At 35.4% G+C, this 26160-nt stretch overlaps 1 protein-coding gene across 1 annotated transcript; it reads right to left on the minus strand.

The window, feature by feature from the left end:
- Window positions 1-1777: 1777 nt before the first annotated feature.
- On the minus strand, window positions 1778-26008 carry IQUB (IQ motif and ubiquitin domain containing). Its single transcript, XM_074827614.1, has 11 exons — window positions 25549-26008; window positions 24311-24472; window positions 24036-24211; window positions 23631-23786; window positions 21305-21515; window positions 17173-17348; window positions 12250-12420; window positions 10660-10836; window positions 8977-9225; window positions 4936-5121; window positions 1778-2699 (listed from the first exon to the last, which is right to left on the minus strand). The coding sequence occupies exons 1-11, from the start codon at window positions 26006-26008 to the stop codon at window positions 2574-2576; spliced, it is 2250 nt and encodes a 749-aa protein (XP_074683715.1). The 3' UTR covers window positions 1778-2573.
- Window positions 26009-26160: the final 152 nt, after the last annotated feature.

The raw sequence follows: 26160 nt of genomic DNA on the forward strand, positions 1-26160 counted from the left end.
AACACCCCCAAGTCCTTCTTCTCAGGGCTGCTCTCAATCCATTCTCCACCCAGCCTGTAACTGTGCTTGGGATATATAGCATCCTAAGTATATATACTAGAGGATATATATATAATCTTTAATCTGACTCTGATCCTTTCAGTCAGGTTTTCCAGTATTCATCACTGGCTGATACAGAGAATGCTTTCATTCTTCGTACTTGTCCAGTACCTTTTTTAGTATCATTTGTAAGCTACATAAACAAGCGAAGCAACACAGTAACTACTAAAGAAAAGTTTTAAATTAATTCCTTTTCAAAATGTAATAGAATTATGAATGCTATGGACAAAAAGGCGTAAAAAGTAATTGTTTTTAAATTCAGTAACAATGTCAACAAAACATTTATGATGATGAAATTAGCAATTAAAGAAAACTAACATAAAGGATTTTGTACTAATTTCAATTATACTAATTTTTTTTTAAAGTGTTATCCTATTTTTGAATTATGTTGGCTTTACTTGTTTTTTCCCTAACAAAAGGATTCAATTACATATCCAAAATATTGAAAATACTTTTTCAATTTTTCACCAACTCTCAATACATCATGTCCTCCAAAACATTCAGTTTCCATGCTTTCAAAAGCCATTTTTGGACACTGACTTGAAGGAAGACATGAGTTTTCAGTTTATACAGGTAGTCACTCATTTTGTGGACAGCCATGTCCCAAATATTAGTCAAGTATCCAATTCACTATAATTGTGACACAAATTTTTAACTACTTATACAAGAGCTTTCACAGTGTGATTAAATGGCACTGCCGTTATCAGGGACTACCTTCTGGACTTCTGCAGGAACCAAAAAATTTGTGTGTTTGAGCAATTGTCTATCAGGCCAAAACGCTAGTTTGCTTGAGAATACTGAACTGAATCAGTATTCAGAACTCTTCAAGCATAAATCTGTAATACTGTGTGAGTTTGGGGCCCCTCAAATCAAGAAAGGCTTTGATAAACTGGAGCAAGTTCAATAGAGGTCCACCAAGAAGATCACGGGGCAGAAGCACTTGACATGTGAGGAGAGGCTGAGGGAACTGGGCTTGTGTAGCCTGAAGAAAAGAAGGCTTGGGGAAAAACTGCTAGCAGCTTTCCAAAACTTAAAAAGATATTATTAAGAAGATAAAGCCAGGCTCTTTACAGGTGTGCATGTTAGAGGATGAGAGACAACATACTCTATTGAAATGGAAAATTTCTGTCAAGGTAAGGACAGTCAAGCACTGGAACATGTTACATTCTTCATCCTTGAGGTTTTCAAGACCTGAATGCATAAAGCTTGGGGCAGTTCAGTCTGACCTTATAGCTGGTTGTGCTTTGAGTAGGAAGTGGACTTCTGAGGCCCCTTCAAACCTGAATCATTCTGTGCTTCTGTATATTCCTGCTATGACAAGGTGACCCGCTTAGTGGATGAGGGAAAGGCTGTAGATGTTGTTACCTAGACTTTAGTAAAGCCTTTGAACTGATTGGTTCAGTACTGAACTAAAATCCAGAATCTGAATGCAATGGTAAAATCAATGGAAAGACTCCACTGATGTTAGAATGCACTGGTCACTCAGTTACTGGTTCTACAGTTCATGTTCTGTTGAGGGAGTCAATCCACTTTACAGCTGTTTGCTGCCAAATATATGCTTATTTCTGTTTGCAAATGCTACTGCTTTTTCCTAGACAGTTTTATTTGTCAGAGAAAAAGGCTTTGTCCTAGGTCAAAAACATGTCATAGAATAGAGGTTTCAAGAAGAACACTGCAATTTTTTGTAGGACTTTATTGAATATAGACCATATAATATTTTTCTCTGTAACTATAATCAAACATAAACATAACTAAGGTTATGGAGAGAATTGACGTCTACTTTAAATAACACAAGACTGTTCGAAACAGTCTTCATTGTGTATTTCAAATTATAAGTCTGATTTACAATAATTTCAAGATCTTGGATACAATAATTACATGCTGGAAGTTCCACTATGACCATCAAGATGAGCTATAAAATGTGAAGTTATTTTTTTGCACAAATATTTTCAAAGCAAAACAGCTATTTTTGGAAGGGCATATCAATTCTGTTCTGTACGAATTTAGGGTTTGAGGGGTTTTCTGCCTTATATGCCTAAGATAAGAGAAATAAATGTAATACAATGGTTATAGTATTATTTTTCTAATTAAAAGGTGACAAAGAATTATCTACATTCCCCCAACAGGAATATTACACTACAGACAGAATGTTCCAAACAACACAGGCATAAACAGAAAGAAAGTCATTGCTCTGAAAATTTAGAATTTACGAAGACCATCAACAACACTTTACTTTTTAAATAATGAGGTTACAAAACATGAAATGCAGTTATATTGACTGGTCAAGATCAAATTATTTTATCCTCAGAAGTTTATTTTGATCTGTGTAAAACAATTAATTGATGAAAAAGTACATCTCCTTAAAACCAAGGAAATTATATTAATCAATAATACAGCTAACTTCTTTAACTTCAGTTAACTTCACTTAAGAGTTATGTTTTTGTACCAGTAGGAATAGGTGTAGCTATTAAAAATTAATTGGCATTAGCCTGATTGTCACTCCTATGCAAAAACGATGTCATCACTGGAATCTGAGCAAAATAGGTTTTTGCCAGGATATGCTTATGTTTTATTCTTTGAATAAATGCTGCTTCATAAGCCTGAAAGGAAAAAAAATGCAAATCCCATTAAATACAATTAAAATATCTAGCAATCTACATGTTGCTTCATATTTTAGACAGCATGAACAGTGACCCTGTAATAAACTAAGCCAGATAATTTACTCATATATGATACCTAATGAAATATTTTGTAGTTCTATACTGCTACCTTATGGCCCAGTAGTGAAAATGACTAACTATACCTTGTGAAATATTAGTCACCTTTTGAAAACAGAAAAACTTCCAGCATTTTTTATCTGTTCAAGATAAAACTTACTTATTTTTTTTCAGGTAAGAACATTTGTACTTACCTTTGAAAATTAAAAAAGGCAATGCTTAGATATCAACATTTGCAAGGTGATGACTATAGGAAATTTCCTTGATAAGAATCAGAGTGATTATTTACAAATAATCATGGCAGCAAGTATTTTGCCACATTGCAGTCAGCCTTTGTGTTCAGTGGTGATGTTTTCTTAAATTTCTAGTGATTAGTAGTAGCTCAGGTGATGTAATATAAATAACCAGAATATTTAGTTGAAAAAGCTCTTTGCTATCGCTATAGTCATTGTTATGAATAATTGCGATTAAAGAAAGTGCTTGAGAGGCCTTTTTTTGTTTCAGCGAATGAGAAACAATCACTCATGTATGACATTCTAACTTTGTTTCATTTTCCTTATTTCACACTCTTTTTTCTCTTTTTTTTTTTTTTTAAGAAAGGTTTGGCCATTACCAGTGAAGAAAGGTGACTCCTCATTATAGCTGGTCCACTTCTACTTTTGTAGCAAGAGCTAAGTGAAAATACTTACGATTTTTAGGTAGGCTTGCATACCTAACCTATTGCTCTTCTGGCCTAATTCCCATCTCCACTGAAGCTCTGGACCTAACCAAGTTAATGGCATCTCTTTGACTATGACATCCAGACTTATGAAGTTAAACCAGGTAAGTGCATAATTAGAAACTTTGCCTGCCGTAATTCTAGTAACATACATTTATGGATGTAGATTCAGACTGCCTGAATAGCCTTGCTGACTGAAAGTGAGACAGAGGAGTCAATACAGGAATTTCCAGCTTGAAACTGATTTTACCTTTTAAAGGTAATGCTCACATAAACACGTGTCTGCTTGAAGACACAGGCTGGGCACACACAGAGAAAATATCATGCATAGCAGAATTCCCTTTACCTTTAGAATTCCCTGACTGATATATTTCATCCCCAAAGCAAACCTTTCATTATGAGAGCAATTCATTTGCTCTGTCAGTTTAGTGATCACATACTCTTAAGAATTCCAAAAAGAAGAACAATGCATAACAGCTGAAGTTGCATTTGTGATGCACACATTTTGTGTTAGAAATTGAATTAAGAACACCCTGAATAAAAGGACACTATACAACAATGCCCTCAGATCACTACTTACATAAATCAATAACCGAGAGGTGAAAGGCTTAATAATCCATTACTAATTGCAGGACAAACACAGCTCACTGGATTCTCCCATGCCTTAGAAAACTAAATACTCTACCATATGTTGTCCAGTGGAGTGAAATATTTATCAGACTACCACGTTTAGGCATGGAATTGGGGGAGAGTGGTGTAAAAATACAGTTTCAATGACTTCTTTAACAAATTATTAAGCTTTTTAATTCAGAACAGCAATTATGTTTTTATTGCTTAATTGCAAACTGTAAGATTACATTGTCAAGGGTACTTAAATGACATCTATGTAAGAAAATAAATTGAGACAAATTTTATTATAACAACTGTTTAAGTTCTAGACAAAGCGCCATTCTGTTATTTGATGAGAAATTTATATGGCCAGAAACTAATGAGGCCAGAGCATGTGCAAGAGCACAGGCACACAGTTGTCATATGGTTAGTCTTTAATGTGTTTTTCATCCAGGCCAGCTCTTGTCTGATCTCAGCTGAGGGAGTAGCATAGGCATGGCACTGTTCTCAGTAGGCAGCATGGATAAGGCCACTTAGCTTCTTACATTTCTGGAGGGAGAATCAGGGCAAGGCAGAGTTCAGGTACATGGATGCAAGTTGTACGTGCCAGCTGCCCTCTGGACTAGTGCCTGGTTTATTTAATAGTACAGATGTAATCATTTAAATAGTCACAATGGGCCAATTTAAACATGGATGAGTTTAAGGACTAAATTTGGCCAAACATCTTTAGTCACAGGATTCTATTAAAACACAACATAAATATTGTAAAAGATTAATCCCATCAAATTTTACCTTTTGAAGGTCACACAGTTTAAGATGTGCATCTGCCTCGTCTCTACTGAGGAGAATAGTGTTCCAGGGAGACCACTCACGGTGCTTATCCCATCTGACCATGACCAAATCATAGAGGTCACTGCAAGCACTGAGAGCTGACCGACAGCCCCATATGTTCTCAGTCAGGTACTGCAGATCTTGATACTTAAATGGAAAACAAGGTTAAGAAGGAAGAAGCACGTTTCATTCTACAACAAAAGCATTGTAACCATAAAAGAATGCAAATTTGAGTAAAAAATTTTTCTATGCATATATCATATAATCACTTGGTTAAAGAATGTCTAGACATACACATCTTCCCTTAGCATGGTGTGGCAATTGTTAACTATATTTTTCTTGTAACATGTCTAAAATATTACATTCTTACTTTGATTGTCTTTGCCAATGGCAATTCATATCTTCCACTGACATCCTCAATGCTTAACTGCTCTTACAAAGCTTCTTAAATCTCATGTTTTTTCTCATATAGCATGCTTAAGCCTGTTCAGACCTTTCTGGTTAATAACAGTAATCCATCTCTGTCATTACTCAGATGAGTTCCCCATTTCATTCTGGGATTCAGAATTAATGTTATTCAACAAATGAGTTATTACACTACTAAATTACTTAAAGTTTACATATAATCAGAATAATCTGCCCTGGAAAATGTGGGAAATTAGGACAAGAAAAACTTCCACCTGTGACAGACCCCAAATCACTGCCTGCTTTGCTTTCTTCCCCTCACTCTGCTGTTGACATATGGAGAGTTCATTGCGCTCATGATACTGTTGCCAAATAAGATTATAAGATCAGGTAGCTATGCTACAATATTAACAAAAAATAATAGAAGGTCTGTTTGTAAAGGTTCTCCACTACAGAAAGGCCTTTAAATGTACTTTTAACCTATGTCTAAGGTTAATTTATGTCAATCTTAATTTGTTTCATTTACTACTAGTCATCTGAAATCACTGCTAAATCTTGATAAACACAGCCTCTTGAATGAAAGAAAAAAAAATTGGGATGGCAGTTACCACTGAACTTTGGCAAGTTTTCTTGTCACTCTCCATTAGTTCTTCTCTGTATTAGTCATGGAAAATTATTAGAAGATTTTTATCTACAGGACTGTGTAAACAACAGACTTTAAAATAGATTTTCCTCCAAGCTAGCCATTTGAAGACAACTCATTCTTCTAAAAAGAAATCTTGACTTAATTAATTAAATAATGGTGATTATATGTTACTTATTAAATTCCTGACAAAGGATGAATGAAACTATACCAACTCAGTGTTTTAGTGAAATGCAGCCTCATGTATTCTCATCCATCTTGCTTCCAAAATCCAGGAGCCCATGTAAATTCTTGCCAGAGAAAATGTAAGATAAAAGCTGGGCTTAGACCCTCCACTGGTAATAAACTACTACTACTACTGATTCCAAGAACATAGGACTTGTCCTACATCTGGTCTTAAATCTGGTTCCACAGGGCTTCCTTTATTAGGTTTCACTAACTAGCTTCTATTTTCAGTATTTCCTCCTTTTCACAAAATTTCAAATAACTTCTGTATCTTCTCAGAAGACAGAAATTTGCAAGCAGACATAGTAGCAATTATTACTATTTTTGTGCTAAGCTACACATCTCAAAAGTTATCATAACTTGCAAAAATCTATACTGAGGCGTATAAGGGTCCATGTAGAACAGAACCACAATTTTACTCTTCCTTTTTCTTGGATTACAATTTTTTTTCTCCCTGAAAAATAGGCAAAAGCTTGTTCTATGTTAAAACTTCTCAGGTTATGTGAAAGAGTTTGATTTAAGATACTACTGCACTTTCTAAAGGTAGGCATGCATTTTGCTGTGAAATTTTACAGTTAATTCATTTCAAATTATGTTTCCCCCCCATTTGTTCTGTGCTCACAAGAAACAGAAGTGGCCTTCAAGTACTGTCGTCTGACAGGTTGGGAGCAAGTATTATTGTATCATTGAATGCTCAGCAGGTGAGACTAGGAAACAAGGGTAGGCAGCAAACTGATAAAGGAGTTAAGTGTATTTGTAACTTCAAATGAATAAGACATTGCCATTGGGATGTAGCTCATCAAGAAAAATCAAAGCCATAGTATGTACTATCGATTGTAAAGAGTATGGCATAGTTAAACCTTCTGAAAGAATAAAAGGTAGCCTCAGGCCTTGACATATTTGCTGAACTAGTTCATTTTGATACAAAAAAGGTCTTTAGCTGCAGTAAGTGGAACTTACTGGAACTACCTTAACTCTCACCAACGGGTTTTTGCATTTTAAACCTTATCAGCACTCATATAGGTAGTCAACCCAAACACAGAATCAGTATGCAAGAGATCTGAAGAAAAATCTTTTATCTTATCACAAAAGTCTTGCATCTATCCACAGACAATATAATCAGAGTCAGTAATGGTACTGCACTGGACAATGAATAAAGCTGTCATAGCTGCTCCAAAAGACTTTTAATTGTGTCCAAGTAATTTCTAGATGCCCAGAGATGTTTTCTGGATATAAGTACACAAGGGGACAGACAGTTGTGAGGGGAAGGAAAAAAAAAGCAAGTAGCTCAGAAAAAAATTAATAATTTAAGGAAATGTTAGGGAAAAACCCAAGGAAATTAATGATTTAAGATACAAACCTCTGTTGTTTAGATATTTACAGCTCTAAAGAAAAGAAGTTAATTTGGATGAAAATGACACAGTATCTAGAGCTGTTGCAGTGGTACAACCACAAACGAAACTGCAAGTGAGGGCTTTCGGTGTCAGCAGTTAAGCAGCAGTCATGTTTCAGTGCATCAATGGCCACCAGCCATCACAATTGATGTGATATGATGTGATGTGAGAGAGCTCTAAAAGATTTTGGAGGATGTTTACATATTAAGATAAACTAAGTTAGACACAGACAAAAAACTTTTCAGCTTAAGTGAAAACCAATATAGCTGAACAACATCTACAAAATCCAGGTTCTTTGAGAATATTTCTTAAAGAGGCATGATAATTAAAGAATCCCAATCTTCCTTTTGACAGCTGCCACGGGCAAAGTGCCAAACCACAGCATGGCTTGTTTTGATAGCAGTGGGATATTCATGACTGGCTTTTGTTTGGTTGGTTGATGTTTCAGACATACCAAAAATATAGTTCAAAATCTATTCTATGAATGTTGATGCTGTAGAGATTTTTATTACTAAGTGTCAGAAAGTTCAAATAAATCTATGCTGTTCAATATTTTCAATAAATAACAGTTTGCAATTACCTCAGATTTAAAACTTTCCCGGTGGATGTTGGATGTCAAATTCTTTTGTTGACAAAATAAGTAATAACAACTAAAAGAGAGAATTTGCTGAAGACAGAGGCAAGAAATGCTTTAAACTGAGTTGTACCAGTAATGATTATTAAGAAACATTAGCTACTTAATAATATTGCAGAAGATTACAGATGATGGTAAAAAAATTTAGAAGATTAAAATATTTAGTGAATCCCTTTCCTAATAAACACAAAAATCCCAACTATACAGATATTCTACTGACATAGAACAGGAATGTCAAAAACTCAGCTCTTTTATTTTTTTCCCTCTGAGAACACAAAACAATTTAGTTATATTACTAAAAGAGTCCAAATAATGGGGTTCAAAATCTTTTACTAGCATTATGTATTGAACAATAGTCACAAAAGCATTATTGTTGATTTACTGATGATGCTAGTGTCTTTAAGCAACAGGACGGCCATAGTAGAACCAGAAGAATTATTTGGATCATCTGATTCTTTGACCGGTCAGCTAGACTTCTACTTTCTTTTAATGCATAGCTTGTAACCACTTTTGAAAGTACAGCTATACTTCAAGAGCTTAAGTGCTTCTTCTTTACAGTATGGAACATCCCATATCACGGGAAGAAGTTTTTGTAGCTTTTAGCCTATTTCTCAACCTGTCAACAGCATACACAAAATAAAGGAAAAATTATAGTCAAAGCCATTGGTTTCCATTATTAGCAGTACTCTTTCAGACAGTACCTGAACTAAGTAAACAACTTCAGCATCATCCTGATAATCAGCTTCAGACTTTCTGAGATTTTCTAGTATAAGTTTGTATGTCAAAAGTGCATCTCGTCGCCGAGCCTCATTATCAAGTTTGCAACACAAGCGACATCTGCCAATGGTGCGGCAATTAGCAGGAACAGGAAACTCAGTAGATGGTAAATAATTTTCACAACTATGACAGAAATTAACATTTTTATAAAGCTTTAAGGGATCTGGTGGAACCTAAAAGATTAAAAAAAAAAAAAAAGTTAATTTACCACAAAGTATGTTTGTATTACTTGTATTCCAACAGAGCTAGGGTGACACACATTTTACATATATTCATGCAAGTATTCTAATATGTAAAAGCTTTTATGTATGCAGAATGTCAGCCATTCTGGAAAGATGACCACACAGAGGAAACAGAAACTAACTATTCCGCATTTAATTTCTCATATAGAATCTGCCCTTTATGTCAAAGATAAAACCCTGAGATTATGGGCATATTAATATTTTGGCATAAGAACATAAAATCAACAGAGCCACATGTCCAAAAACAATATAGGGGAAGATAATAAACTAAACTTGCTAATGACTTCCTCATCCTCATATTGCTTCATGGGTTCTCAAAAGAATATAATGTAGTCTGTGCAGAGGGCCCAAGTCTGTAACTGGATAGTCTGAGTAGTCTGATAATCCAGCTACCTATTGTGGTCATCTGCCTTTTTTTGAAAATAGCCTGAGGATTTGGTCACTTTGACTGTCTCTTGATGAACTGCCATCTTTTTTGTGGTCTAGAGAAGGTTACAAGATTCAAATATAGGTGCAATTCAGCCTTCAACTCAACATACAGTTAACCAAAAGGTACAGAAGACAAAGATCTCCCATCTCCAGTCTCTGCTATGACACATCTAGGTAACCCTGTTCATGAACCTAGTGTAAAATAACTGTTAGTTGGTTCTAAATCTGACTAACAGTTACTGACAGATTCTCTATTCCTGAGATACCATCAACCACTGTAAGAGGAATCCTCTTCTGACATATGCAGAATACTTGTTGCTGCCTAAAGCTGCAACATACAAGAGTGAATTATATTTTTAATTGTAATCTGTAGTTGGAAAACAATCACATGACTTGAGAGATGTCTATCACTTTCTCCACTTCCTAGCTAAACTTTCTCACAAAGTAGCAACTGGTTGTACAACAGAAGCTCGTAACAGTTCTTGCTTAGGTGCAAACTCATTAGACATCCCTTTGACAATGGCAATGTTGTTCGTTTCTGGATGCATGGTATGCTGTCCCTTGTCCGGTGGTAAGAAGATAATTGCGCTCTCTGTTGGTTCCCCATTTGCTATTACATTTTACTGTTACCATCCCATAAAATCTACCATTTATAGTTCTCAGATTTTTTATTTCATACATAGAGCTCCTGGGCTCTCTCAGTGCTATCAGCCACTTGTCAGATTCTTATACCCACGTCTATGCCCCATGCTTCCTATATGATTATATAAGCTTATTTGTGTGAAGCCTGTGTACTTGCTACATTCTACATCTTGAGGAACTCCTCCAGTGATTCTACAGCAAAATGTAAAATAAAAACCTTTCATTGTTTTCCATTCCCCTTCTACACCAACCTTAGTTCAATGGCCACTATGTCAGACTGCAAAATAAGAATACCTTAAGTATCCTAGCAACTTCAGGGTTGAACTTTGGAGTTTTAATATACTGAAGAAATAACGTACAAATTCTTTTCCTCAGTCCTTCTAAGTTGCATTCTTTCACCTCTCTCGACATAAGATCAATTTCCCTGTCAATTAATTCCACTATTTCCTGTGTTAATTTACATTCATGTTCCTGAAAGAAAACACAAAGAAAAAGGAACACAAACTACACAACAAGGAAGCAAACAAACAAAATAATTCTAATGCAGGTATGAAAGCAAACTAGGGATTCGATACCAATCATCATTCATACCTCTGTATGTTCACGTAACAATATGTTCATAGAAGAACCCCTTAGTGTCTTAGGAGAACAACCTTCAAGAAAATGAATGTAAACTACAAAACTGAGAACGCTTACAGATTCTGCTTTAAGGGGCCTGTATATATAACCAAAGCTGTGAGGCACTGTAAACCTGGAGGCAATAAAAAATGCTAACCAGAGGCACATAATGTATGCAAAATTTGCAGTCTCCAAAAGCCCCAAGAAATACCTCCCTAAGAAGCTTCCTTTGGCTATGTGATGGGAGCTGTAATGTCTATACAAAGTAATGGTTAAAAAAACCCCCAAACATATAAAAACCCCCCACCCCACAAAAGGCATGAGGGGCTTTATGAGTATGCTTGGAAATCAGTCAATAGTTCAAATGCTTAGGAGGAGATTTTTCAGAGTCAGATAAGAGGTAAATTTGTTCAATGTTTTCTCACCTAAAATAGTGCACTAATTTACAGGAATTCTAGAATTTGTTCACTACAGCAATATCAACTTGTATCAAGACAGGTAGGAGTTCATAAACCAGCAGTGCTCCCAGTGCTATATTGGCTTTAGATCAAATTCTGGTACTACCAAAGTAAACAGCAAGATGTTTATTTAATAAGACCAGGAAGCAGCATTCTATTCTAGTTTGACATCAACAGTATCATCCTGAAAGTACCTTGAAACTCATATTATTATTTTGTACAAGAATAAGTAAATAAATAAAACAAATATGAAAGACTAAAAGAAATGCAACCAGCTTCTAATTTGCTGGGAACACTGGCAGCAGCAATGAGAGTGGGGACTGAGGGGCAAAGGAAAAAATGATTAAAAAATCAGTATTTGCTACCCATAAAACTGGTAACTCAAACCAACAGAGAGATAAGGTTCTAAACAGACATTTCAAAGAACTGAGAAGAAGAAATAGAAATAGCCACTTAAATCTCTGCCATGGTGTTCATCAAGTTGTTATAAATGTTAAGCTAAACTTTGTACTAAAATTGTACTCTTTATTAATATACAAAAAAAGTCTAAAACCATGGGGTTAAAATTCTAACACAACTTGAAGAAAAATGTGCCCATCACAAAATGAAATATGTATTTAGAGTATATCTAACTAGAATGTAAATTACACTCTTATGACAGGTGGTACACTAGGCTTTCTCTTGCTGCCAGCTGATCATCCTGGCACCCGTCTGCCAGAAGGATTGCTTATGTGTCAACATAATTAAGTGACTGTATCTTTAGGAAGTACAGCTTCAAACTAAACATAAATAGAAAAATAAAACATACCTTCACTGTACGTCTGAGTGTTAACAGCACATCTATTCTCTCATCTTTTGTGATGTCGTTCATGCTAATGCTGCGGTAGATTTCAAATAGTTCTCTGGCATGGAGTGTGTACTGTGTATCCATTTCAGTGATTTTTCCATCATATGCTTTCCATCTCTTAGGTTGTGCACACTTCAGAAACAATTTATATAACTCTGAGCTATTATAATCTGATCACCAGCTGAACAAGTGCATTACATTACATCAAGTTTTATCACAGGAAATAGGGACTTAACATCAATGCTTGGCTAATACAAAAGGCTAATTCTATTGTCGATTTTTATACAGTACCTTTTCCACCAGAGCAAGTAGTCAATTGCACACTTTGTTTAAAGTTGCAGGACATGAAAATTTTGACTTTACGGTATATTAAAAGTAAATAATATTCTCCTACAGGGATATGCTCTACTTCTTTGAAGTGAATTTAGTGACAGTAGTGTTAGAATACATTTGCTCTGTATTTCATCTTGTAGTCATAAATCCCTCTAAACTATCAGTAAAAATCAATGGGACTGTTGACTGTGTAAAGATTGCAAATTTAAGGCCTCAGAGTCTACTGCAGTACAAAATATCTCCAGGGAACTGTTCTATTTATGCTAGTTATACAGCTGGATAGAAGGCATAGACTTTGTTAAAGCTGACTAAGGCAAAGTATGAGTTTACAGCTTATCGTATAATTCACCTAGCTTCTTGTTTGCCAACTTAACCACATACCATATGCCTACTACTTCAACTGTCTCTCTGCACACCTTTAACTTTTATACACTGTGAGGATGTACACGGTGTCAGCTGCCCCACTCAGTTTGAAAAGTCTGACCATTTCAAGAGGGCTGTTTTGGTTGCAAAACACACTGTTACATAGGGAGCCAGGTATCTAAAACAAATAGAAAGATACTCATTCTGTGTATTAATTATTCTCTTTCACTGTATTTGCAACTCGAGTGTTCACAAGCACTTGTGAACTTTGCAGTCTCAGTGCGAGTTAACTACAGCAGCACTTCATGCAGCATTCACATGCCCAGTATTTTTCTGGATATGACTCCAGCATTGACGTAATCATTATTTTGACCAAATATACAGACTTGCTATGGTGATAAGTCATAAAAATACCAAGAATATTAGATAGTTAGAACAGATATGATTAGTCACCACCACAATCAAAATAGAGCTCTCCTCACTTTTAAATAAATAAATTACAAAGTTAGGCAAGCAAAAGAAGGACAAAATAATTGAAAAAAGGATTTAACACTGAATAACTGACATTTAATTACATTATCAGTGGGGGTAGAACTCTAATTAAAGGAGGTATTGCTAATCAGAGGTCACAGTTGAGAGCCAAAACTGATTAAGAAATGCAATATCAAAACTAGACATTAGTAAAAATAAAACTCTTAATTCCTCAGTAAAATCTTTGAACTTCTGCAAAATTAGAGAGGCGATTTTCTCTCTGTCATGAAAATGGAGCATTCTACTATAACTTCATGACTTTGTTTCACTATCTTTGTACGGTACTAGAAATTCTAAAATACCAAACCAAAACAAAAAAATCAAGCAAACGGCAAAAAAACCCCACCAACTTAGAAGCTATATCATGCTGTAACTCCCTCCTTTGTATGGTGGACTGTACCTACATTTGATTCTCTTCAATGAAATCACTTTCATGATAAGACAGAAAGGTCATTTGCTTATGTGAGGGAGAGTCAATGGGCAGAGTTTACCCTAGGAAATGGTTATTAAAACTAGGTTCTTCTGATAAATTTGCAACAAACCATATATGAGCTAGCAGTCTTGGTATTCCACTCTGCAAATGACCGTTAACACAGTCAAATTATATTATGATAACATCTAAATTATTCAAAGCAGGATATCATATCTGTAACTTCTGTATTTTTTCTTACTACCTCATCATAACTGGGTATTATATAAAATAAAATAAATTAGAAATTATGCAGCTTTTACTGAAAAAAAAAATACAGAGGTCTCATCAATATAAAGATTTCCAGTATTTCAGAAAGAATCACATGCTTTCTGATTTCAGGACTAGTTTCATATATTCAGGATTAATGCAAGAAAACTAAAACTTCAAGATTTTTTGCCATCTTCTTCTTGTGTTTTAGTCTGTGGCAGTGCTGTGGAATTTACAATAATCCTGTTATCTGTATTACTTCAGAGAGCAAGACTACTACAACTGCACTCTGCTGCCAATGCATGAAAGCAAAGAAAAGCACCTGAGGAGAGAAACACACCACCACAGACACAGAGAGAAAAAGGTAAGAGAAAAAGGTAAGAAAAGTTAAAAAAATCCATAGACTGGGTGCAGAAATAGCACAAAGCATGAAAGGTATGAACTGAGTGATAGTTAATAATTACACAAAATCCTTTAAGAAAATATTATTGCTGTACAAAAGCTTAATCAAGTACTTCCTCTTCAAAATACAAATGCTGAAGAAGAATGAGCTCAGCATAAAAAAAGAAGCCCCCAGAATGTAGCGTACACACAACCAGTAGCAACCACTGTAAAAGCACACATGCGTGAGGAGGAATATGCTTTAAGTAGCAAAGAAGGGAACGAAGGTTTCCATGGAGAAGCAAGTTTCATACCACATTGGCTATTGCAGCAAAGTGAAATGCTTGCAGTCTTCAGAGGTGAAAGGTGTTATTTCAGCTTTAACTGGCAAGTGTCCAGATTAACACTACCAGCTCAAAGTTCAAGAAATAACTGAATAAGCTATAATCTAGCACTCCAACAATAAATTTCATACTACAGTTTAAAGTATTTAAATTCCATTGTTATAGTCATAACAAACCATTTGAGATTTCCAAAAATCTATTTTATTTATTTTATTTTTTAAGAAATGCAGAAATGGTTACTTTCTTTACCTCTAAGTTAGGCTGCTACCTATGTCAACATTTTAGTACAACACTAAAAACCCTATAGCTGACATGATAAAAAAACATGAAAAGAAGAAGTTGCACTAGTTCAGAAGCTCACTAGATTTTCAAATTAAAAAGAAACCAGTCTCTTTAATGAAAAACATAATTTATAAATTTAAAGTATGTATAAACAAATTAGTAGTAAGTGCTGCAGAAAAATGTCCACTGTTTGGAAAAAGAGAGCATCTCTTGTCTCTCTTGTGTCTCCTGAATCTCCAAACATCAATTGTCTCTAAGAATTCTGGTACTGAAGAACATTTTGCTTCTGATTCCTAAAGGTAAGAAAACTGTACAACTTGTGAGAATATATACTGGAAGTAAACTATATAGGTTAGGACAGTGGAAAGCAGTCCTTAAAGGAAAAATAGAGACTCAGTTAAGAGAGAAATATATTTACTTTCACTGTTCCAGGCTTCTTTTTCTGAGAAGATAACAGAATAGACTGTAAATAGCAAAAGCAAACATTTAACATATAAATGATTCCAGGTTTTGATATCATATCGAAATATTTAGTTTTCTGGTTTTTTTCACTCTTGAAAGCAGTAACATCACAGCAATAAACTTGGTAATACTTCCACCAACATTTCAGATAAGTAATTTGTTCGTAATGAAGAAAGGTAATAGATTTTATCAAATCACTTTTTACAGCCCAGTTCCCATACATCAATAATAAAAAGAATGAAAAAAAGTCTCTTTTGGCCAAAACAGCCACTTTTACTTTTGAGCACTAAATATTCAAAGTTTAAAAATAAATAAATAAATAATTAAATAAATAAACTATTTCTGTTGCAGTATTTTGTTTCACAATTATGTCACATACTATGAAAACAGCCAGAAAATGAACTGTTTCTTTTTTCTGAGGGGGTGGACTGCTGGGACATCTACCTAAAAAGGACTTTTTTTGTATTTTACATCAAGGTGCCATTGTATCTAATGCCATTCTAAATCATCTTTGTGTATGAATGCTCATCCTTGTTTTATAGATAAAAGCCTGAAGAACACTTGTGTTAAATTTCATCCCCTAGATTATTCAAGAATAAAATCTCAAGTTCTAACGCAACTGAAACTAGTGAATTAATAACTGAGTTCAATATGATATAAGACTCAGTCAAAGCTCTTCCGGGTTTCTATCCTGTACATTAAAACAGAGTAAATGCTTTCTTTAAAGACAGACATATGATGACCAGGCCTGTGCTCAATGGGGAAACAAATGACAAATCTAGTTTCTGAAGGATAACATTTCTGAGGGAAGAAGAAGAAAAAAAAAAAAGAATCAATTAATCCATTCTGGAGGGTTAAAGTTTAATTTTGCAAATACTTGCTTAAACATTTGCATATAAGTTTAAATGAAATAGCAAACTTTTCACTATAGAGAACAATGAACAACCAGAGGGAAAATCACTTAGTCATTAGTTTTGATTAGTGAAACTGAGTGTTTTTGAAAGAAGCTAATAGGCAGATTTTTAAAGTTTCAAAAACAGAGTAGGAAAGAGCATAGTTTCATGCATGAATTCCTACATCATTGCAATGAACACAATACAAAATATAGAATGGTATGCAATATCCTGATGCTTTATAACCTCAGATAACCATTCTGAATTGTTAGAATTTGAGCCTTTAATATTGTTAAGAGTGCCATCAGAATCATGTTCTTTATGCAGAATAATACAAAATTCATCCACTCAGCGCTATTGTTTTATATTATATATACACACCTGAGATTCACCATAGACATAGGTAGTTAACGGTCTTAACGATGCACTGTTAGTCCTTCAGCCAGTCACAGGGCTAAGAAATTCTTAGCTTGGAAAAAGAAATGTACTGAATTGTATTGACATGAAAAACTAGATAATCTGGATATTTATAACATTAGCATTCACATGACTAACTGTTAAAGCTACAAAAGTTACTTTGGTATTCTTTATGTTCAGCTTAAATTACATCACTGACCTTATCCAGAAAGTGCAGTATTGCTTTTTGTTGATTCTCCTCATCTGCATTTAGTTTGTGTCTCCCAATGGCAGCAATCAGCTGTGTCTCTTTTTCCAGAAGTCCACAAAATGCTGCCTTTCTTTCAGCTCCAGTAAGAGTTCTGTTAATCCATTCGGTCTCCTCCTGCCTCCATACTACAGATACAAATATTTTGGGTATTTTTATAAGATGTTTTCCAGTGAAATGTCTACTTTCATATTTAAGAAATACTTAATTTTCAATATTCATTAAAAGCCAGTTTCTATGCTAGGGAATTGATTGTTATGCAGAGTTTTAATACACTCAAAAAGGCCCAGAAATGAATGTAAATTATACAGATGTTCTGTGAAAGTATGTGTGTGTACATCAATTCCAAACTGCCAATTCATACTACAAACTCAAAGATGGGTTAGGATAAAAAGGAGCTCTATGTGAAAAAAAGAATTTAGCTCCTGTGGAAACATGTGATTAAATTATTTCTTCACGATTTTGCATCTAAAATAACTGTTTCAGACTCAAACAGCTCCAAAAGGTATGAGCAATAGGAACTTTTCAAACAATTGCTCATCAAAGTCACAAGAAAAGATACCATGGAGATCTTCTCAACAGATTAAGGACAGCATCTTACTGTAGTACCACTAGTACTCAGTGCTGACAATATTACTGCTTCTCCCTGCATAAATGAGTAAAACCTAAAGAAGCTTGAAGTCCTCCAAAACTGAGATAAAACTTGACTGACAGGTCTTACTGAATGTTTGAGTGGCATCTATCTTTTGCTATCTAAGGCAGAAGGATGCACATTAATAACTAGACAGATGTTGCTTTACTCTCCCTTTCCTCTTCTACAGCAGAACCCTTCAAATGGAAGTGGCATGCAAACCACAAGATAATAATGACAGCAGCACGTGAATCAGTATACGCCGTATAAGAATCTGGCCTTCTGACTCTTAGGGTCAAATCACAAAACCACAGGTACATGCTGCACTTACAAGTTAAGACTACTTAATGACAGAAACATACAGATGTGTTTCTATCAGGGTTTATTTTGTAGTATTCATATTTTTACTAGAAGCACTAGTACACAGACTATATGCCCTTACAGAAATCTGTTAGCAAAAACAAACTGTGTTTACTGAATCGTGTTTTCCTTTGCATACACTGTAACAATTTTTGGCTTTTCTGAAAGCCAAACATATCTGGAGTTTTGCAGGGAAATTTATAAGATCCAACACTTCAACATTCCTGAATAATCTCTCAAAGTGTTGTTATCGTTCCAGAACAGCTATGCAAAAGCAAAATCCAACATAAAGAAACAATCTAATAAGTGATGCACACTTACTGAAAAAGCCTATAACATCCTGTATCAGGTAAGATTAGAGGCAAGAGGAGAGAAAAGAGGAAGGTTTATTTTCTGCATGTGCTTCCTTATGTTTTCCATTTTAAAACATTTTAATTAATTTCCTTAAGGCTCTCCAAGCTTTGGTATTAATATGACAGCTGTCTGACAAGTTCTCAGTACCCAGAGATATATTTTTAAATAAAGCCATTTCAGCAAACAAAAGCACTGTATAGAATTAATTTACATGAAGCTTTATATGCCTGAAGGGGGCAGCAACTTCAAAGGTAGAGCTAATAAATACAGTAAGCAATTTTGTACTTACAGAAATGAAGAAGCTGTCAGTTATCATCAATACTCACCTCCTGATTCACCATGTACATGCAATCAAGTTAAAAGCATTTCTCTTAGATTATGTTTTACAGACATTTTACTCATTATCATTTTTATTCCATTTTTTATAAAACAAAGTAGTTCATGCTTTTCAAATAAATAATGAATGTCTCTATATGCAGACACACTGAATATACAGACGCACCATACAGTCAACAGGCAATTTTTTGTACCAACAGGAATTGCTTGTACTGGTTGACCCTGTAATAGTATCCCCCTGTTGTGATCAGGAGCAATAACCTTCACAGTTCTCTAGAGGACAAGTCTCATTCTATTACTGTCACAATGATTTAGCTTGTATAGACTGTTGACACTACAAGAATGTAAAAGTAGTTTCAGATGCAGGTAGAAAAAAACCCAACTTCCTAGAACCACTAAGCTCTATTAAAATAAACAGCGTGACTACAAGTCTCCATGTAGAGAAGCAACTAATCAACACCAGTAAACAAAACACAAACCAAAAAGACTGATAGCAGACCATTATTTTTAACAAAATGTTAAGAACTTTCAAATACTGGGGCTTGTTCTGTTCCAGTTTTGAAGTGGCACATGCTTTTTCAGGTTGCCTAGATATTAAATTCCTGAGTATGCAAAGCTGAAAGTTTCATTATTTGTGAATCCAATGACATTAAATTAAGCAAAAAGAGACACGTAAATAAACACAAGTTTTAAATCTGAAAATATTGGGAATATCAGCACTCATTCACAATTTTGTCTGCTTTGTTGTTTCTATTGCAAATAAGAGTCATTACCCTTTAAAAAAAAAAAAAGTGGATCATACATTTGATAGCACATTAGCTAGGAAGCAGTTTTTTAAAGAAAATAATGCAGGAAATCAGATACCAAATAATAGCACTTGCCATAAGCAGGGAGGGAAAAAATTGTTACTTTAGTACCTTGGCTTTTGATTACCTAGTCAGACACCTTCAACAGGGCTTGAGTCTTGTGGAGTGAAAAGCTAGCCAGCTATGAAGGAATTTGGGGGTGGGGAAAACAACCCCTAACAAACCACAAATGTTATGAAGATACCATTCCCAGAATTCTAAAGTTTAAGAACAGTAATAATTTTTATATTTGGCACAAACAGTAATATTTGTAAGTCATTTATACATTCAGACAAACTATGCCCCACAAAGTATGAGAGCATTAAAAGATTAGGGTATAACTTGGGAATTCTTGAATCATGATCCTAAGCTCTATGAATAACACACACTACCAAATTTATGCTCAGTTTATCATGGAAGAAATAGCTGGAATGGTTTAAGGTAGGTCATGTGGCTTTGTAATAAAGCGGGTAATCCATTAGGCCAGTTCTACTATAGGGACAGTAATGTCCAAACTGACAAAAAGTTATACCATAAGCAAGTACTGTAGCCTTGGATAACATATGAGTTGCTACAAGTCACAATGCAAGCATCTTGTTTGAAAGGAGACATTTAAAAAATAACTCTTGCAATTACATTATATGCTGGTGCAAGTCCACTTCTTTCTATTACTTTGTTTTTCCAAAAGCACATTCTCTAGGTTTTTTGTTACATTTGCAACATTATTCTCCTGTAAGTTATGTCAATTATCTGTAGTATTCACCTTATTTTTCCAGGAAAGTTTAGAGATGCTTGCCTATATTAGACACCATCCTCTCCAACAGGAAAAGTAAGTCTTTCAGGACGCCCTGTAGGATACCTAACAGATTTTAAAATTTTGACCACGGCGTTTTGTGAAACATGGAATAAATTAAAGCAGAGAAAAAACAGAAGGAAAAGAAGACTAGGACAAAAGGAATAACCTCAGTCATGTATTGTAAAATTCTGGCCAAAAATTTAATCCATTATAAAGAAATGTCTATATTAAATGACGAAAGATGGATCTTAATAGTAATTTCTTCATAGTATTATTTTCAGCATCCTAAATGTAGAGTGAAAGATTAAAGTAACTCTGATCCAAAAAAACAGTTGCTGTTCCTCCAGCTGACCTGAACACTAGAGATGAATGAAAAAAAACCTCAGAAAAAACCCCTGCCAAATAGCATTATTCTACAAGCAGATTATTTCCTAAAAAGGTGTGACAGTTTTGACTGGGATGGAGTTAATTTTCTTCACAGTAGCTTGTGGAGTGCTATGTTCTGGATTTGTGATGAAAACAGTGTTGATAACATAGGGACGTTTTAGTTATTGCTAAACAGTGCTTACACAGTGTCAAGGCCTTTTCTGCTTCTAGAAATATATGAAAGTCAAGTAATTCTTTTAAAATGAAAGAAATTCCACTGTAAGTCAAAAAAATCAAGGAAGTATCTATAGAAACATGTCAAAACCAGAAGAGTTTGTTTTAAACAAACTGTACTCTTCTGCTGATTTAAGAGTATCCCTTTAAGAAAAAACTTACATTCTAAAGCATGGTACAGTAGCTCAAAGTCTTTTTTTGTTTTAGGGTTCAGTCTTCGTTCCTGTTCCCTTCTCAGTTTTTCATCTTTCTCTTTTTTTCTCCGTACTTCTTCTTGTGCTTCCCATGACAGCCTTAACCTCTTTTTTTCCCTCAGATTTTGTATGACATTTATAGCATGCCAACGACGGAAATACGTCTGTAATACTATTACCTATATGTGACACAATACCAAAGAATCATGAATTCATGACAATACAGAATGGGGTTTTTTTTCTTAACAGTTATTTTTTCTACCTACTTAACCACATTTTCTAATACTTATCTGGTACTCAAACTAATTTAAACGTTACAAAAACAGTCATGTACTGTTACTCTAAACACTAGTATGCTTACTTATTTAGGTAACTGCAGGAGTTTAATCAGTGAGTACAGTGGAGAAAGTAGGTTCAAGTAATCAAGTTAATGTATAAACTGCAATTACTTTTTTTTTTTCTTTTTCAAATCTCTCCTTAAAAAATACCTTTTTCATGTATTGTTTTCATTCTTTTCAGCCTTGCGGGCAGAGGTTCTCATTTTACTATCCATTTATATAGTGTCTAGATTAGGAATATAGACATGTTTGCAAAATTTCTTTTAAATTTCTAAATACAAAAATCAACACACATACACACAAAAATCAACTGCACTTTATTTGTAAACAAATAATGAAAGTGAAATTACCAATGCTGTTATGACAGAACTTAAAAAAGAAAATTTAAAAATCCACCTTCCAAAGCTGTGGCCATTAAAAACTAGGGAAATGTCTATACTAAGCTAAGGGTGCACAATGCACAAGCCTGAGCTTCTGCCAGCTGAGTTAGCACTTGCACCACAAGCAGTTTAGCCAGGTTGATACCATGAGCTAATAAGCATTGTTCAGCATTGAAGGCTATCAAACACAAACCCACACTAATATAGTTACACTGTCTCTAGAGATATCTTAACCTAACATTTCTCTTGAATACATCTTCAGCTAGTATTACAATATGGAACTACACTGCACTGTGCAAATCCATCAACTTGAACCAACACCAAGCTGATGTCTCTCTACCGTGCATTATAGATTACCTACAGATACCTTACAGATTTCAGTAAGTGGCAGTAATGATCAGAGTAAAACATATTGGCATTCCTGAGGAAACGGCTACCTATCTGGGTTTCACTTCTACAAGACCCTTATTGCTGTCAGCTGATGCTGACCAAGTAAGTTCTTACAGAAAACTTCTACCCAGAATAATGTCAATCATGTCAATATAATTATCCTCAGACACATGGGGAACCATTTAATTACATGCAAACTATTTTAAGTAATCAAATTAATAACTAGACCATTTACAAAGCAGTAAATGATGTTGGGTGTACTTAGGTGTGCAGTCACCGAACACATGGTTTTCAAAAAGCAATTTGGAACACCTAAATGGCATCTTCTGCACAATGACTATACAGAATCCGTCATCAGAATCGCCCACATGAGGCGACTCAGCCCACCAAAGAACTCCACAGGCCTGTTGCATGTGTCTGAACAGCCACGTTATACCTTAATGCCAAAGCAGGAGCTTGAACACAATCCAGAACAGAGCAGTATGCCAAAGGTAACCTATCAGGCCTGTTAAAGCCAAAAACCACAAAACCCATAAGCTGAATGCAGGTCTCCTAAATCCTAACCCAATACTTTACCCATTTGAGGCCATACATTAAGCATGTAGAATCATAGAATCAGAACAGTTTGGGTTGGAAGGGACCTTTAAAGGTCATCTAGTCCAACCCCTCTGCAATGAGCAGGGGCATCTTCAACTAGAGCAGGTTGCTGAGCCCTGTCCAACCTGACCTTGAATGTTTCCAGGGATGGGGCATCTACCATGTCTCTGGGCAACCTGTTACAGTGTTTCACCACCCTCGTCCTAAAGAGGTTCTTCCTTGTATCTACTCTGTACCTTAGGTCGTTCTAAAGAGATGATGAGAATGCCATAGGGACAAGCCTATTTTAATCCCTAATGCTCTATATGGAAGCTTAACTGTCACTGTAAGTCAGAAATCAGTAAAATCACAATTATTAACATTTAAAAAACCACAAGGTCTCAAAAGTCATTAAAAACACTAATATTGTAAGTGAGCAGACACACGCTTCCCCCATACCTGAAAGATTACAAAAGGGGAAGATTAAGCAGACATTTTGCAGCTCACTGTTAAATTCACTCTTTGAACACTCTGAACACTCATTAAATATTCAGATAACCTTTGTAATACTTCATTTTACAGATACAGTTTCAAACAGATGAGAACTTACTGCTTCAAGTCTACGTTTATGGTATTCTTCCGCTGTAAGATACTTCCCAGGACTTATTAACTTGTCAGTCATGTTTGACACATACAGGCCAATTTTAGCCATCTGTGTTGATGTTGTATTTTTTGTTTGTTGTGTCTTATTTTTTTCAAAAGCCGTCTGGGGAAAAAATGCATGTCAGATTATAACAAGATATAATTAGATTTTTTTTCCTCATTACAGTAAGTGGCAAAATTGGCTATTTATAACAAAAATCACAAGACTAATGATGTTCATCCACTAAATACTTAGACTCAGTTGCACACTTATTGCTGATATACTTCCTCATTCCTATGGGAAATAACTGTGTCAACATTCTATTCTGTTTGGTAAAAACAGCATTCTAAAAAGACACTACAAAGCCATTACCTGTGTTTCCCTACAAAATAACTGAATTCCTTTGTCGGGTTGCTTTTTGGGTATCGTTTGCGATCCTGCGTTATGAAATTCAACTCCTGTTATCCTGTTCTTAAATCCACCCAGAAATGGTTTATGATAGGTAGGTCTTTTAATTTTAACAACCACATCTTGAAATGAATCAGAATCTGTTAAAATGGAAATTCCAGGATATTGTTTCTTTTAGTAACAGATTGAGAGTAGAGCATGATTATACATAATGACACTCGTATAAAAACAGCATTTACCTCTTTGTACTCTGACAGTTACGACATCAGGCATGTGGTAATCCTGTTGAACTGCTTTCCCAGGAAAATATTTCTGATCAAGACATAACTTCTCAGACTGGATAGTTTCATCAAAGTCAGCCCTAGTCCTCCTAAGAGCTTCATCATCCTCAATCATACTTCCTAAAAATAAAATAAAAATTAATTCCTAATATGCTTCTCAAAACAAACAAATAAATAAAATAACTCGAGTTTACCCTGAGATGATTTTATTGAAACACTGCAACACAGAATAACCATAGATTTTTGAGCTGGAAAGACAGTCTACTTGAAAGCTGAAACACTTTTTAAAGAGCTATCCAACATAATACTGCCACCACATAAAAAGTCATTCATACCACAACTTACTAAACCTGCTCCAGTTTAGACCTGATCCAAGTATACAACAGCTGAATCACTGTTGTCTTTCACACAATACTTGACATGGTGTTTATTCAAAGACTACATTCTGAACCAGATCTACTTAAAGCTCCAGAAACTACTTCTTTCTGATTTAGAGATAAGAGTCTATCTGGCTTTGGTACAGTGCCCTTCCCAGGAAGCGATCACCAGCTACTGAGAATGAGAGCACCTGAAGGCAGCTCAGCCAAGAGGAAGGCGGTCAGCAGGTCCATCCTCCAAAGGGTCACTCACTGTGCTCGCCTGCTGAACGGGATGTGCTACTGTCTGCTCTGAAGACCGAAGAAAACGGGGCACTGAATTCAAAAGAGAAAGTAACACAGGACGCCCAGAATGGAGAGGAACAAGTGCAGGAAATGACAGAGTGTTTCAGGGACTGCCGGAGAAAGGCATGAAGAATGGAAGGGTGGCAGGTGACAGGGGAATCTGAGAGACGTAAAATAGTAAGGTGATTGCTGTGGTCTAGTCTAAACTGTTAGTAGCCCATGTACTCATGAATTATGCACTGCTGTTTTTCAAATGTGTGTACAAAAGACATATACGTATTCACGTTTCTGAAAATGAAGATCACTATAAAATGCTGTATTAGTCCATAAACTGCTACTGCATTTTGAGATAAAGAATACCTTCTTCACCTTTTCGAGCATGTTTTATATAAGAATTTTAAAAGTCACTTCAAGACCAAAAACCATAAACGGGGGGGGGGGTGTGTGTGTGTGTGTACAAGAAGCCATGATCAAGCTGAAGAAAAAAAAATGTCTTTAAAGCATTAATGTCCAATATTTTAATAACTTCATTACCTGTCACTGTCCCACTTGCTGTATTCTCTGATAGTACTGAGTTTTGAGATGTTTGTTCTTCCCTTTCTGAATTTCTTAATTCGGGTAAAGTAAAATAATTCTCATTTGTTACAGGAGATGTGCTCTCAGGTGATGCGCTGAATGGGGCATCTGGCTCAAATACATCTTGCTCATTTTTTCTGATCACTTCTTGATTGCCTAGTCCTTCGCTGGGTAACTCCCACTGTGCTAAACTTGACTGCTCCTGTTCCTTCAGAGCTGACTGCTCCAGAGAGGACTGCTGCCCACAGCCCTCCTCCGACTGGGCCGTGCCTGTAGCTTCTGAATGCAGAGGCTTCTGTGCGGGGTCCCCGTTCCCGGCCTCCCTGACTGCTCTTTCTTCTGAGGATGCAGGTGGCTGCTCTGCACCTGACCTTTCCGTTATAACAACTTCAACGCAACTATCCGATGTATCTTCCATTTCCTAAAGTATCAGTTGCACGTTTTTAACCTTTCTGGAAAAATAATCACAGTATCTATTTAAAATTGCATACTAGCACATTTCTACTACCACACGTATGGGTGACTCAATATCCTGAAAGGCTTTCTCTGTATGTATTCCCACGTAGCCTA

Source organism: Strix aluco, chromosome 5 (genome assembly GCF_031877795.1).
Source record: "Strix aluco isolate bStrAlu1 chromosome 5, bStrAlu1.hap1, whole genome shotgun sequence".
NCBI lineage: Eukaryota > Metazoa > Chordata > Aves > Strigiformes > Strigidae > Strix > Strix aluco.